The sequence below is a fragment of the Oryctolagus cuniculus genome, chromosome 12 (genome assembly GCF_051225735.1).
Source record: "Oryctolagus cuniculus isolate XC-2025 breed Fujian yellow rabbit chromosome 12, ASM5122573v1, whole genome shotgun sequence".
NCBI classification, from domain to species: domain Eukaryota; kingdom Metazoa; phylum Chordata; class Mammalia; order Lagomorpha; family Leporidae; genus Oryctolagus; species Oryctolagus cuniculus.
The window spans coordinates 506,946-521,905 of NC_142878.1; the positions used below are offsets into that span (position 1 = coordinate 506,946).

Consider the following 14,960-nt stretch of genomic DNA (forward strand, 5'->3'; position numbering starts at 1 on the left):
TGGAAAGTGGCGGTGGCCTCTGGGAGTCTTGAGGGAACGCGAACACCATCATTATTAAGGTGCTGCTGCGTAGGTCGATAATTGGCATGGGGTCAAGGGTGCCACCGGCAAACCCTTGAGTTAGCAAACTGCTGTCTGTCCCTTAACTTTGCTGTGCTTGTTACCTGTTGCTTTGTTTAGTCCCGAGAACAGCCTGATGCGGCCGTACGGTCACTAACGGATGAGAAGCCAACACCCCGAGAAGGCCGGTGACCTGGCCTTGGGTGGTGTTGACGGCGCTGTGGAGATGGGCCGGCGACTGCGCCACTCTGTGCCTTCTCCATGAAGGGAACAGCAGGTGCATCAGCTGGCACCCTGGCACAGCCTCTTGGTCTTGTCCTTGGGCTGCAGAGGCCAGGGTCACCAGCGAGAGGTGAGGGTGGCAGAGACCTTGGTCTCGTGCAGAGAGGAGGTGATGGAGGGGTGGGGGAGGCGTGCGGGTGCTTCTAGGGCACAGAGGGTTAGAGCTGGGTCCGGCAGGTCCTGGGTGGAGCTCGGCGGGGAACGTCCGACACCCGTGCCTGCTCAGGTGCTCGTGGGAGGTGTGGCTGGGGAGAGACCCTGCACCGGCCCAGGAGGCTTTACATGAAGCCGGGAGTGAACCTGGTGGAAATGGTGTCACAAACCCAAGGGAACCTGGAAGCTGCCCTCTCTCCCTGTGGTGTACAAGTCCTCTTAAGCTCAGAGCTGCGGTGGACAGGACCTGTGGTGACGGGCCCTGGGGTCTCTGGTCGTGGAGTGGAACCCCAGCCTCTCGGTCTCAGCCGAGGAGCAGGGTCAGGAATCGGCCCTGAGCGTCTGTTGTCTGTAGCGTGTCAGTGGGTGAGGCCGTGTTCACAAGTTGCTTACTTTTTTTTTTCAGATTTACATACATGTTTGAAAGGTAGAATGACAGAGACAAGGACATCTTCTATCTTCTGGTTCACTCCCCAGATGACTGAAATGGTTAGACTAGGGCTGGGCCAGGACGAAGCCAGGAACCCAGAACTCCATCCGGGTCTCCCATGTGCATGCAGGGGCCCAAGTACCTGGGCCACCCTCCACTGCCTTCCCAGGCGCATCAGCAGGGAGCTGGGCTGGAAGTGCCAGCCGGGCCGGGAGCTGGCGCCCGGATGTGGGATGCAGGTGTCAGGAGCAGCAGCCCCGCCGGCTTGGTGCAGTTCTTGCCAGTTGCATAGCCAACAAGCAGAGATGGGAAAGCACGGGAAAGCATGGGCCAGTGCCTGGCGTTTAGAGGGTTTTTCCTGGACGGCAGCTGCTTATCCGTGTGTGTAAATACATACGTGTGTGTTTGTGTCTCTGTGTACACACTCGTATCCAGGTAGGGTCTGTTGTTCACTTAGTCTGCCTGGCTCACCTGTGAAAAAACGCAGGTTGGGAGTGGAGGAGTGGGCGGGAGGGTGCCAGGCCCACTGGAAGCCAGTCCTGGGATCACCACCTCTCCTCATGGGGAGCCTGGGGCATGCCTGAGGGGCCCCTGAGCTCCCCCAATCCTGCACAGTCTACCTGTGTGCCCGGCACGAGCCCACGCTTGGCTTTCTGCTGAGAACGGGGAGGGACAGTGGATGAAGATGCTTGTCCACTTCTCTTTGGAAGCTCTCCTGTTTATCCAAAGAACTTGACTGTGTGTTTTAAATTCTGGGAGCAAACTGTTGATCCAACGAGGAGCTGTGAGCCAGGGCTTGTTGTGGCCCAGGTGCGCGGGGGCACGGGCCTCTCGATGGTCTCCGGGTGCTGGAGACTTGGCCCACTGTGCCCTGGGTGCAGCGTCGCTGCCACACACCTTCCCTGACATGAGGAGCAGAGGCAGCGTCTGCACTGTGAATCTCAGAACTCGCAGAGGGACGACGGGGCACGGTGGCCTTGGCAGAGGTGCCGGGCTCAGGACTGGATTAGAACTTGGGATCCGTGCCTGCCGTGATAAATCTCTTCCCGCCAGGATGGTTTGGCTTTTACAAGATCTTGATTTCCATTTTAATAATCCCAAGCCTTCCCTTGACTCTGCAAAGGAATCAATTTAAACACAGAGCCTACATGTTATCTTACATTTCCTTTAGAAGGCAGGGAAGAGCGGGGGGAGGGGCCAGACACTCTGGCTTCCCGTCAGGAGAGCAGAGTCCTTCTGTTTTGTTGGAAGCCTTTGCTCCACTCCTTGTGGGAGAGCTGGGGGCCAGGGGCTGCTCTGCAGTGACCCCTGAGACACAGGAGGGGCCTGCCCAAGTCTGTGGGCAAGGGGCCCGTGCGGGCCTGCAGTGGTGCCTGGGAGATGGTCTTGCTCCCTACCCAAGGTCCTGTTGCTTTGATGGTATCGGGAGCAGGGACTCAGCCCTGTCTTGACCCCCCCCCCCCCAGGGAGTGAAACTGAGGCAGCACCTGCACCGCACTGGCTTCTCCACAGCACCGGAGCTACAGGGCAGAGGTGGCAACCAAGCCTTCCAGGAGAACAAGGTGGCCCAAGATGGGCTGACCTTGAGGACAGGGTAGGGAGTGAGTGGGAGATCTGGCTGCCTGGGACTCACCAGGATGTCTTCTGTCTGCCCACCAGAGACTGCGCCCGTGCCTGTCCTGGGGGCAGAGGCAGCCCCTCCACGGGGGATTGGAGCATGCTGGCCGCATACTGTGTGCTTCCAGTGGGTGTGGCCACGCACGTCTCAGATCCAAATTAGCAGTGGATTCTGCACAGGACTCTCTCTTTTCCTTTTTAATTAAAAAATAATTATTTGTGAGAGAGCAAGAGTGAGCCTAGGCTCCCATCCACCCACTGACTGGCTGGGGCTGGAGCTGGAGCCAGAAATTAATCCAGGTCTCCCACACAGGCGGCAGGGACCCAGCTACTTGAGCCATCACCACTGCCTCCTGGGGTGTGCGCTAGCGGGAGGCTGGAGCTGGGAGCCAGAGCTGGGGATCCCATCGGTTCCCTCCGACGTGGGATGTGGGTGTCTTTGCCCCCAGGCCAGCTGCCTGCTGCCTCTCTGCTCTGCTCTCCAGTCCACACTTGGCCTGCATCACCTGTTAGAGTGACTGTCACTTGTCATTCAGATCAGGGATGGTGGGAGGAGCCTCCTTTGCAGAGAACCGGGGGCTTCGTGCTGTGCGAGGAGGGGCGCCCTTGGCTGGGTTACTGCAGCCCCAGCGCTTCTCCTATGCAGTAATGGGTGCAGCAGGAGATGGCTTTGGACTGGGGTCCTGTAGTGTGGTTATGTCGGCAGTGGCCGCGCTTCCTGATCCGGAAGCCCACACGGCGGCTGCAGGAGAGGCGCATCTCGCAGGAGAGGGTGCGTCCTTGGACTTCTCTGTCCTGTGCTGGTTCCCGGCTATGTGATCCCCTGCCCCATGCTGCTTTCTGGAGCTCAGTGTGGGAGCTCAGCGCCCTTGAGTTTATTGTAGACACTGCCCGTGGAACTGTTGTGTCCAGTGTGACAGAGGACAGGGTGGCGTGGTAAGGAAACGTGGAGCCCAGGGTCTCCCAGGCTTTGCTGCCTGTGTGTGAGTTCTTAGCACGAGCTAGGAGCACACCTGCCCGAGCACAAGCCTGGGACCCCCAGGCCCTAGTCAGGGGCTGTGATGTCATCACCTCTCCCCCAGAGGCTGATGGGCTTCGTCAAGCACAGGCTCCATGGGCATCTGCCTGGCTGATGGAGTCCCTCCGGCTGGGGGCAGCTGGTTAGGCAGGAGCAGGTGTGCAGGCCACAGGCAGCCTTGTGGGCGGTCACGGAGCAGCTGTGCCACTGTCCCACCTCTGCCTGCAGGGAATCAGTTGTCCTAAGAGTCCCTGCCATGCCCACCGCAGTGCCACCAGAGGACATGCTTCTGTGCGCTCCACGCCAGTCTGGACGCGGGGTGAGCGAGCGAGAGCGACAGAGGCTGCTGGGCCCCGGCCCAGCTCTGTCTGCCTGTGTGGAGATGTAGCATTGGCCACGGCTCAAGGTGCCTTGAGGTGACAGCTGGGGGTGGGAGGAGGCGGAGCCAGGGTCCACAGACAGGGAGGGCGGCTCGGCCCCACGGGAGGGACGAATGGGCACCCGGGTGGGACGCCAGCTGGGACTCTTGCTGCGGGGTGCCTCCCCCTCCTCGGCGCCCCAGATGCCTGCCCCTGTGGGCTCCTCCGTGTGCCCCACTGGCCTGCTGGGTGGTCTTCAGGCCCCAGGTTTGTGCTGGCCCCTTCTGCCCTGTGGTCCAGCCCCTGGCTCCCAGCTCAGGGCATAGAGCAGGAGGCAGTGTTTGTGAGCACGTGGGTGGGAAAGACTGACCTGGAAGGTGTGCGGGGGTCACTTGCAGAGCCCTGGGCTGGGCATGGTTCCGTGGCCCCGGGGAGCTGCTGTGGGAGTGAGTCCCCATGGCTGCACCCTTTGTGCTGCCGGCTGCACCATCATCTTGATGCCGTCTGGTCCCCGGTGCTGCTCTGACCTGCGGCTGGCAGTTTTAGTCTCGCTGGGTTCTGCAGAAAGACGAGTTGAGGTCTTAACTCCTGGGGCCGTTGTGGGAATGGGGGGGCACTTCCAAGAGTGGAAACATCAAAAGATGTTTGTGCTGGTGCAGAAGTTTCTGGAATCCACAAATGTCATCTTTGGAGGAGATTTCATGTGCGATAGGCTGGGTGACACTGGTGTAGGATGGGCCTTCCCTGCGTTTGACTGGCAGCCTGATGCAGAGGTCAGAGACCCAGGGAGGAGGCAGAGGAGACGTGGCTGCCGCCCCCAGATGCTGGCGGAGGGAGCTCGCTGTGCTGTGGCCCCACCGGCACCTCGGTGTCGGGCTGCCAGGCTCCGCGGGAGAGCCGGTGTCTGCTGTGTCTTACAGGCTGCTGTTCTGGGCGATGCTCGCTGATACCTGGGGTTGGGAGTGGACTGTGTGTGTGCTCCAATTTCCTGGCCCGTGAGAGGCAGCTTAGGAGGGACTCAGGGAAACTCACAGGTAGATGGATTCCTTGCCCCATTGGACTTCTGAGCCGGAGACCCCTGAGCACAGAGGAAGTGAGCAGGGGGGCGCTGGTGTTGGTCCCAGGACGCCCATTCAGGGTGGCTTCAGGCACACATGGGATTTCACTGGTTCCCCAAGGGTGTGGTTTTCAATGGGAACCACAGCTCTGGCTGATGAGATAACTTCTAGAGGTAAACCTTCACAGGAAGTCTGTGTGGAGGTGCCCTGGCCATGGGGCAGGGTCACACGCCCCTGTGTGGCCCGGCCTGGGTGCTGGCCCGGGAGACAGTGGCAGCCCTGCTGGGAGGGTGTCAACTCCTCGTCCTGCAGGGGTCACAAAGCAGTGAGCTCGTGGGTGGGCCTCTGCAGAGGTCCCTGGGGCCTGCTGGACACTGGACACTAGTACAGCGGCTGGAGCTGGAGTCAGACACGTAGAGACTTGAGCTCTGATCTCTTTCATGGGCACAGAACACCAGAAGTGTGCAGCTGCAAGGTGGTGCCTGTGTGTTCCGGTCCCAGTGGAGCTGAGTCCTGGGAGAAGGCAGTGTTGTCACTCTGGCCGCCAGCTGTCCTTGTGCCTGTGAACTACTTGTCACAGCTACAACCCTGTGCCCGGGATTCTGGGTCCCAGGCTCCCTAGAGATGGCATGTGCTTTGCTCCTGAAGGAATATGGCTCCCTTAGAAATGAATCTCTACGGCACAGTGATCAGAGTGGAAAGGAGACTGGCTGATCCTCATCAGGAATGCAGTGCTGGGATAGCCTGGTGCATCCTGGTGTCTCTATGCATCCTGGTGTCACTGTGCAGCCTGGTGTCTCTGTGTAGCCTGGTGTGACTGTGCAGCCTGGTGTGACTGTGTAGCCTGGTGTGACTGTGCAGCCTGGTGTGGCTGTTCGGCCTGGTGTGACTGTGCAGCCTGGTGTCTCTGTTTGGCCTGGTGTGACTGTGCATCCTGGTGTCTCTGTGCAGCCTGGTGTCTCTGTGCAGCCTGGTGTGACTGTGCAGCCTGGTGTCACTGTTTGGCCTGGTGTCACTGTGCATCCTGGTGTGACTCTGCAGCCTGGTGTCTCTGTGCAGCCTGGTGTGACTGTGCAGCCTGGTGCCTCTGTGTAGCCTGGTGTGACTGTGCAGCCTGGTGTCTCTGTTTGGCCTGGTGTGACTGTGCATCCTGGTGTGACTGTGCAGCCTGGTGTCTCTGTGCAGCCTGGTGTGACTGTGCAGCCTGGTGTCTCTGTTTGGCCTGGTGTGACTGTGCATCCTGGTGTGACTGTGCAGCCTGGTGTCTCTGTTCGGCCTGGTGTGACTGTGCAGCCTGGTGTGACTGTGCATCCTGGTGTGACTGTGCATCCTGGTGTGACTGTGCAGCCTGGTGTCTCTGTGCAGCCTGGTGTGACTGTGCAGCCTGGTGCCTCTGTGTAGCCTGGTGTCACTGTGCAGCCTGGTGTGGCTGTTCGGCCTGGTGTGACTGTGCATCCTGGTGTGACTGTGCTGCCTGGTGTCTCTGTGTAGCCTGGTGTCACTGTGCAGCCCGGTGTGACTGTGCAGCCTGGTGTGACTGTGCAGCCTGGTGTCTCTGTAGCCTGGTGTGGCTGTTCGGCCTGGTGTGACTGTGCAGCCTGGTGTCACTGTGCAACCTGGTGTCACTGTGCATCCTGGTGTCTCTGTGCAGCCTGGTGTCTCTGTGCTGCCTGGTGTCACTGTGCAGCCTGGTGTGACTGTGCTGCCTGGTGTCTCTGTAGCCTGGTGTGACTGTTCAGCCTGGTGTCTCTGTAGCCTGGTGTCTCTGTGCATCCTGGTGTCACTGTGCAGCCTGGTGTCACTGTGCAGCCTGGTGTGACTGTGCAGCCTGGTGTCTCTGTGCTGCCTAGTGTCACTGTGCAGCCTGGTGTCTCTGTGTAGCCTGGTGTCTCTGTGCAGCCTGGTGTCACTGTGCATCCTGGTGTCTCTGTGCAGCCTGGTGTCTCTGTGCAGCCTGGTGTCTCTGTGCAGCCTGGTGTGACTGTGCAGCCTGGTGTCTCTGTGCAGCCTGGTGTCACTGTGCAGCCTGGTGTGACTGTTCAGCCTGGTGTCTCTGTAGCCTGGTGTGACTGTGCAGCCTGGTGTCTCTGTGCTGCCTGGTGTCACTGTGCAGCCTGGTGTGACTGTGCAGCCTGGTGGCTCTGTGCAGCCTGGTGTCTCTGTGCAGCCTGGTGTCACTGTGCATCCTGGTGTCACTGTGCAGCCTGGTGTCTCTGTGTAGCCTGGTGTCTCTGTGCAGCCTGGTGTCACTGTGCAGCCTGGTGTCTCTGTGCAGCCTGGTGTCTCTGTGCAGCCTGGTGTCACTGTGTAGCCTGGTGTCTCTGTGTAGCCTGGTGTGACTGTGCATCCTGGTGTCTCTGTGCAGCCTGGTATGTCTGTGCAGCCTGGTGTCACTGTGCAGCCTGGTGTGACTGTTCAGCCTGGTGTCTCTGTGCAGCCTGGTGTCACTGTGCAGCCTGGTGTGACTGTGCAGCCTGGTGTCACTGTGCAGCCTGGTGTAACTGTGCAGCCTGGTGTCTCTGTGTAGCCTGGTGTCACTGTGCAGCCTGGTGTCACTGTGCAGCCTGGTGTGACTGTGTAGCCTGGTGTCACCGTGCAGCCTGGTGTCTCTGTGTAGCCTGGTGTGACTGTGCAGCCTGGTATGTCTGTGCAGCCTGGTGTCACTGTGTAGCCTGGTGTGACTGTGCAGCCTGGTGTCACTGTGTAGCCTGGTGTCACTGTGTAGCCTGGTGTGACTGTACAGCCTGGTGTGACTGTGCAGCCTGGTGTCACTGTGCGTGTTATGGAAGCTTCAGTGGCTGTATCTGCACCTGCAGACAGGTGATGGGCTCTATCCAGGGGTGTTTCTGAAGAGGATGCAGCTGAGGAGGGCCAGGGGCTCAGAATCCACCTGGCGTCCACCTGCCCCCCAGTGTCCTCGGCTGGCGGATGAACAGCATGGTTTTCAGTCACCACCAGTGTCTCTGGGCCACGTGTGGTACCAGGCGTGCACAGCAGCTTTGTTCCTGGGAGAGGCTGGCGGGGAGCTTGAGTCAGAGGAAGAAACGGCTCTCTTGGAAGCAGTTCAGGCAGAGGGTAGGGGAGTGAGGACTCTGTGTCCTGTTGGGCAGCCTGCAGGACCTTATCGTGCCCTGGAGGTCACCAGGGCAGCATCCCCTGGAAGCCGCAGGAGGCCAGGGTGGGGCCCGGGGGAGCTGTCCCTGCATGGGAGGTGGTGACTGTCCCAGGTGTGCTTTTGGCCACAGCCCATGCTCACTTGGCCTCTGCCCTCCACCTGCCAATAAAAATTGAGAAGTTGATTTGTTTGTAGCCTCTGGGGACCAGGCCCTTTCCTGAGCCTCTCAGAGGGGCTCCTCCGAGCGCGCTGGGCCCTTGTGCTGCTGCTGCTTCACGGAGGCCACGTGGTGCCTGCTCCTGCTCGGGTGGCTACGAAGCTCTCGCCATCAGGGGCTTTTCAGCGTTGGCTTCAGGTTTTCAGAAACTCGTTTTCTGAACCTGGAGCTCAGCTGGTTGGCCTCGACCTGGCAAAGCAAAGCCGCACCCGCCCGGGTTTGGTTCCTTCCTCCCTGGCTCCATCTGTGGGTGTGGGCTGCGCCCGGGGCCGAGGGTGTGGGAGCACCTTAAGATGAGTGCGGAGGGGAGCACAGGGCTTGTCTTCTCCCTGAGGCTTGGCGGGATTTGTGGAGGATGCTGGGCGTGCGGTGTGAACTCTGAATCAGATCAAGTGGCCTTGTCCACTGTAGAGATAGGGTGACGGCACCGAGCACTGTGGTCAGCAGGCACACTCCCAGCCCTGTGCACCTGGTGTGGGCTGGGGCCTGCCTCAGGCCTACACCTGCCAGGGGACAGCGACCATGCACATGGTACTGTGGGTCTCCCTGTGCAGCGGCCACCGCACCCCTCATTTTGCTTCCCAAGGGGGTGGCGGCAGGTACCGGGAGTGGCCGTCCTCCACGGTTGGCAGCAGCTGTGGGCTCAAGTTATCTTCTGACAGTGGGGGGGGGATTGCCCCCACCTCCACCCTCCCGAAGCTGAGGGAAGGAGTCTAGAATGTGTGGCTTCTGTCCCTGGGATTGCACGTCTTTGGCCGTGGATGCTGGAACGCCTTGAAGTTGTCTCCGATGGGCTGGTCCTGCCGAGAAGCCCCCAGGCGGTGCACCTCTCCCAGCATGGGGGCCGCCCTGCCGCTGGTGTCGCAGGCGCCTGTGCTCCCAGCAGGCTGTCCGTGTGTGTGAAGGAGTCCTGGCGCCTGCCCACTGCCGAGGACACGGGTTGTATGGTGGGGAGAGGAAGAACTTGGAGGCTGACAGGCGCCTTCAAGCACGGGCTGTGGCGCTTCTGGCCCCGTGGCTTCCGGAGAGCAGAGCTGTCTCCACGTGTGTGAGGTCGGTTTGCCCCTGCGATCCAGCGAGATCCATGAAGACCACTGCTCAGCAAGGCGGCCGCGTCCAGCAGGGGATGCTGCGTGCTGGTTTTCCACACCCTTCCCTCCGTACAAACCTCAGGGGTCCCCGTGTCCCGGGGCCCTGAGCTGCTCTTCGGGACCTGGAGAAGCCCTGGGCTTGTTGGCCTGGCCAGGCCACGCCTGGCTCTTCTTGGGGATGTGTTTCTGAGAGATGCGCATGTTTCTAAGTCAGAGGAGGAGAAACAGAGGGGCTGGTATTTAGTTATTTATTATTGAAAGGACCAACATGGAGTGACTGAAAGGAGGGGAGAGAGAGACTGAGCTCTCCATCCACGGTTTACTTCCCAATGCCCTCAGCAGCCAGAGCCAGGCCAGGCAGAGAACTCAGTCCAGGTGCCCCTTGGGGTGGCAGGGACAAGAAACGCCCAGGAAACGCCCTCCCTGCGTCTCCTGGACTTCCCATTTTCTTGCTTCCTTCTCGCACCTGTGCCGGGGTCAGCAGGGCTCTGAGGCCCCGGGTCCGGCCTCCTCCTTCCTCTCTGTGACGTCTTCCTGGCGGCTCTGTTGCTTCCCGTGGCAGCACCCTTCCTCCTGTGGCTCTTGCCCTGGTGGGCGTGGCTTAGATCTCAAGGGCTCACCAAGTTTTGCTGACCACTCACTGTCCATGGACTTACGGGAACAGATGCAGAGACATTTCGTCTTTTCCAAACGTCTGTCCTCTTCCTGTCACGGTGCTGGCTCGTGTCCTGTGGTGCTGAGGGTGGGAGGGAGGGGTGGCGTCCCGTGTTGGCTGTCCTGCGTCTGTCAGCGCACTGCCCACAGTCCTCTAGCTCTTCATTTCAGTCGTGCATACTCACGTGGCGGGGTGGACGGCTGGATGCACCTGCATGCAGTATGAGTGACCAGGTTGGGTCAGCTCCCGTTACGCCTCCTCGGACGTGAGATTCATTTTGCTAACACTGAGCGGTAGTGCGCGTGTGTAGGAGCAGTGACCGCAGTGGCTGCGTGTGTGCGGATGAAGTCGGAGTAACGAGTGTCCCCCCCACCCCCCTTGTCTCGTGCCTTTGTGGTCCCTGACCTCCTCCTGTCTGTCTGCTGACTGTGGAGCTGGTGGCGCTGGTGAGCACCAGGGTGTCCCTCGTGCTTGGTCATGATTCGCTGCCTGCTGTCCACCCTGCCCCTCTCCCCACCTCCCACCCTCTGTAACCACCGTTCTCATCTAGATCCACTCCTCAGCTTCCACACAGGAGGGAGGACCTGTGATACTTGTATTTCTTATTTCATTTAACATGCTATCCCCCAGTTCCATCCAATTTGCTGCAAGTGCAGGATTTCATTTTATGGCTGAGCAGTACTCTCTGTGTCTTTGCCACGTATGCTTTCTCCGTTATCTTTGGTAGACACCGAGCTTGGTTCTGTGTCACAGGCGTTCTGAACAGTGCTACAGCGGGCATGGGGGGCAGGCTTCATCCCGCAGAGGCCGACTGCATTTCCTGCAGATGGATTCCCACAAGGGGGAAACACAGCTTGCTGCCTGCTCTCTCAGGGAGACAGGGAGAAAACATCTCCACTCATTGTTCATTCCCTGATTTCCTGAAATGACCAGATCGGCCAGGGCCAGGGCTGAAGCTGTGAGCCGGGAGCTCTGTGCAGGGTCTCGTGTTGGTGGCAGGAACCCGAGCTGAGCCGCCCCTGCTGCCTCCCAGGGTCTGCATTCACAGGAAGCTGGAGCCAGAAGCCAGAGCCCAGACTCAGACCCTCTGATGTGGGGCGTGGCCGTCCTGACTCCTGCACTGAATGCCCACTCCGTGCTTAGGCAGAGATGAGCCAGCCTTTGGGTAGCAACACCTGGATCCTACCCTCGGCGGGGCTCACTCTTCTCCACGTGGCTGCACCTCCGGTGGCATTTGCTGTCTTTCGCTGTCTTAGTGACAGCCGTTCTCTCTGGGTGGGATGCTGTTTCCCGGGTGGGTAATGACATTGAGCAACATTTCATGTGTTTCTTAGACACTGGAATTTTTCTTTTGAGAAGTGGTACCCAGATCATCTGCCCCGTGTTTTTCCCTTTTCAGAAATGTATTTAAAAGGCTGACCGGTCTCTCATCTCCCATTTTGGTCTGCAAATGTCTGCGACAGCTGGATCTGGGCCGTGATGAAGCCGGGAGCTCAGAACTCCATTCAGGTCTCCCATGCGGGTGGGCGGCAGGGCCCTAACTGGGCCGTCACCTCCCGGCTCCCAGAAAGCTGGAGTGGGAACCTGGATTTTTTTTTTTTTTGGTTGCTGGGTTTTTGAGTCCCTTGTTCTGACGTTAATCCTGTTTATGTGAGTGGTTTGAAATGTCTTCTCCCATTTGTCACTGTGTCTTCACCCTGTTGGTCGTTGTCTTGCGGTGCACAACTTCTTTGGTGGAATCCCCTTGTCCAGTTCTGCTTCTGGGCTCTTATTGACGAAGCCAGGGCCTGTGCTGGTGTCTCCAAGGGCTGGCTCTGTTTTCCTGCAGTAGTTTCATACTGTCAAGTGGTCCTTCAGGGCTCTGATCCATTTGAGTTGACTTTTGTATAGGGTGAGTGGTAGGGGTTCAACTTCAATATTCTGCATACAGAATCCTGTTTTCCCAGCACAATTTATTCACAACCTTGTTCTTTCTCCAATTTTGTTTGTACCTTTTGTAGAGACCTAGTTGGCACAGAGCTATGGTTTATCTTTGGGCTCTCTGTTCTGTTCTGTTCTGTTCCGTTGGTCTGTGTGTCTGTTTTTTATACTGTTTCTGTCATTCCAGCAGCCCTGTGCTGTTTCGGTGGTGGTACTAACCCTGGGGAGCGTCTTGAAATCTGGTATTTTTATGCTTCCAGTTTCTTTTTTTTGTTCAAGACTGCTTAGGTTGGGGTTGGGTTGTGACACCTGTGTGGGTTACAGGGCCACTTCTACTCCTGGCATTCCACATCGGAGAGCTTGTTTGAGTTCTGGCTGCTCTGCTTCTAATCCAGTTCCCTGATAATACATCTGGGAAAGCAGTGGAAGATGGCTAAAGTATGTGGGTCCCTGCCTTGCACACGGGAGAACCTGGCTCCTGGGTCAGCCCAGCCCAGACCCAGATGCTGGGGACATTTGAGGAGGGAACCAGATGACAGAAGAATATCTGTTTATTTCTGCAGCTCCTCCCCTCTCTCCTGTGCCTCCTCCCTCCCTCCTTCCTTCCCTCTCTCCTGTGCCTCCTCCCTCCCTCCCTCCCTCCCCCTCCCTCCCTCCCCCCTCCCCCCTCCCCCCTCCCCCTCTCTCTTCCCCCTCTCCCTCTGTTTCACCTCCTTCTCTGCCTCTCAAATAAGTAAGTAAATAAATAATATTTTGAAAAGATTGCTTGGCAATTCGGATACTTAGTGCTTTCATATGAATTTTAGGGCGGTTTTCTCTAACTCTAGGAAGAATGCCATTCATGTTTTAATGAAGATTTTGAATCTGTAAATTGCTTTGGGTGGAATGGACATTTTAGCAGTGTTATATCTTCTAATCCATGGACAGGAGACAGCTTTCCTCTAATGTATGTGTCATCTTCAACTAATTCTCAACATAGGCTGCTTTCACATCTGTGTTTAATTGTATTACTAGGCACTTTTTGGTAGTCACTGTAAGACAGACTGCATTTATAATTTCTGTCTCTGTAAGTTTATTAGTGGTATGTAAAAATACTGATTTTTGTGTGTTAATTTTGTATCCTGTAATTTTACTGAATCTTAAGTTATGATAGTTTTTGGTGGAGTCTTTAGGTTTTTCTATCTATATAGAAAATATCTCTATCTGAAAAAAATGACAATTTGACTTCCTCCTTTCCTATTTGAATGGTTTTTTTTTTCTTTTTTCAAACTTCCCTGGCTAAGACTTCAAGTGCTTCATTTGAATGAGAGCGATGAGAGCGGACGTTCCTTGTGATTCCAGAACTTGGAGGAAACTTCAGCCTGGCGTACACGCCCTGGTTGTGCTGAGGGAACCCCTTTATGCCTGATGTATTTGGAGTCTTGATTCTGGGTAGATGTTGAGTTTTCTGCATCTGTTGGGCAGTTATGTGACTTTTGCTTCATTTGTTGACGTAAGCTATCCTGTGTACTGATTCGCACATACTGGGCATTGTCGCATCCCTGGGATAAATCCTGCCTAACCATGGTGAATGACCTGTTGATGTGCTGTTGGACTGCATTTGCTAGTATTTTGTTGAGCATTTTTGCATCTGTGTTCATCAGGGATATTGGTCTATGGTTTTGTTGTTGTCATTGTCGTGTCTGTGTGTGGTTTGGATAAGGCTACCCTTAGTGCACGAGTAGGAGGAATTCCCTCCCTTCCAGTTTTGGATAGTCTGAGAACAGTTGGTGTCAGTTCTGGTAGAATTCAGCGGTGCGGCATCGGGCCCTGGGCCCTTCCTTGTTGGGAGACTTAGGGTTCCTGCTCCTGCTGCTCTGTTCAGGTTTCCTGTCTGTGTGCTTGAGTCTGGTGGGGCCTCTGTGCCCAGACATTGACCTGATCTGCCGCTGTCTAGTTGTTCTGAATAGTCCCCAGTGCTTCCTTATGTTTCTGTCGTATCAGTTTAATTTCTCCTTTTCTCATTTTATTTATCTTTTTTTTCCTTGAGTAATCAAGCTAAAGGTTGACTGATTTCATTTAAATTTTCAGAAAACAAACCTCATTTCATTGATCTTTTGTATTTTTTGTTTCTGCTCTAATCTTTGCAAATTCTTTCCTTTTGCTGCTTTTAGGTTTAATTTATTCCTGCTTTTCTACATCCCTGGGTGCATCATTAGGTTATGTGTTTGAAAGCTATTTGTTATGTAAGCGTTTGTTACTATAGAGTTGAGTGCTGCTTTTGCTGGAACCCACAGGTTTTGGTGTGCTGGGTTTCCATTTTTATTAAAGATTATTTATTTGGAAGTCAGAGTTACAGAGGCAGAGAGTGTGGCGGGAGGAGAGGTTTTCCATCTGACGGTCCACTCCCAAGATGGCCACAAAGGCCAGAGCTGAGCTGATCTGAAGCCAGGAGCCAGGAGCTTCCTCCAGGTCTCCCACATGGATGCAGGAGCCCAAGGACTTGGGCCATCCTCCACTGCTTTCCCAGGCTATAGCAGAGAGCTGGACTGGAAGAGGAGCAGCCAGGACTTGAGTGGCACCCATAGGGATGATGGCACTGCAGGCGGCGGATTTACCCCCTGGGCCTCAGTGCCAGCCCCATTTTTATTTAACAAATTTTTAAATTTTTTATTCATAGCATGTTGTTCAATTTCCATAATTTTGTCTAATTCCTAAAATTTCTTCTTTGCTTTTGTGGATGTCTGATGTTATTTTGTTGTGGTCGGAAAGGTACATGTTATAACTTTGATGTTTTCGAATGTGTTGTGAGTGTGTGGTGGTGCAATATGTGGCCTCTCCTAAGAATGTTCCAGGTACCAAGGCGGGAAATGTGTGTCCTGCAGCCCAGTTTAACTCCGCTGTGTCTCTGATGAATATGGGGCGTTGTTGGGTGGGAGCCTGTCTCTGCCTGGGGATCCAATGCTTGTATAAAATCGGGTGCTCTGGCCCTAGGTATTGTGCACA

General features: G+C 56.4%; 2 protein-coding genes across 9 annotated transcripts in view; both read left to right on the forward strand.

Annotated features, from left to right (window-relative positions):
• NTRK3 (neurotrophic receptor tyrosine kinase 3) overlaps nucleotides 1-14,960 on the forward strand; it is a 269,188-nt gene that overhangs the window by 146,500 nt on the left and 107,728 nt on the right. The gene's annotated exons all lie outside the window — the stretch shown is intronic.
• Nucleotides 1,251-7,648, forward strand: LOC149122901 (uncharacterized). The gene is given in 7 exon segments (XM_089311046.1): nucleotides 1,251-1,304; nucleotides 2,392-2,487; nucleotides 3,249-3,314; nucleotides 5,839-6,408; nucleotides 6,539-6,694; nucleotides 6,859-7,032; nucleotides 7,109-7,648. Coding segments are annotated over 7 exon segments (1,656 nt in total).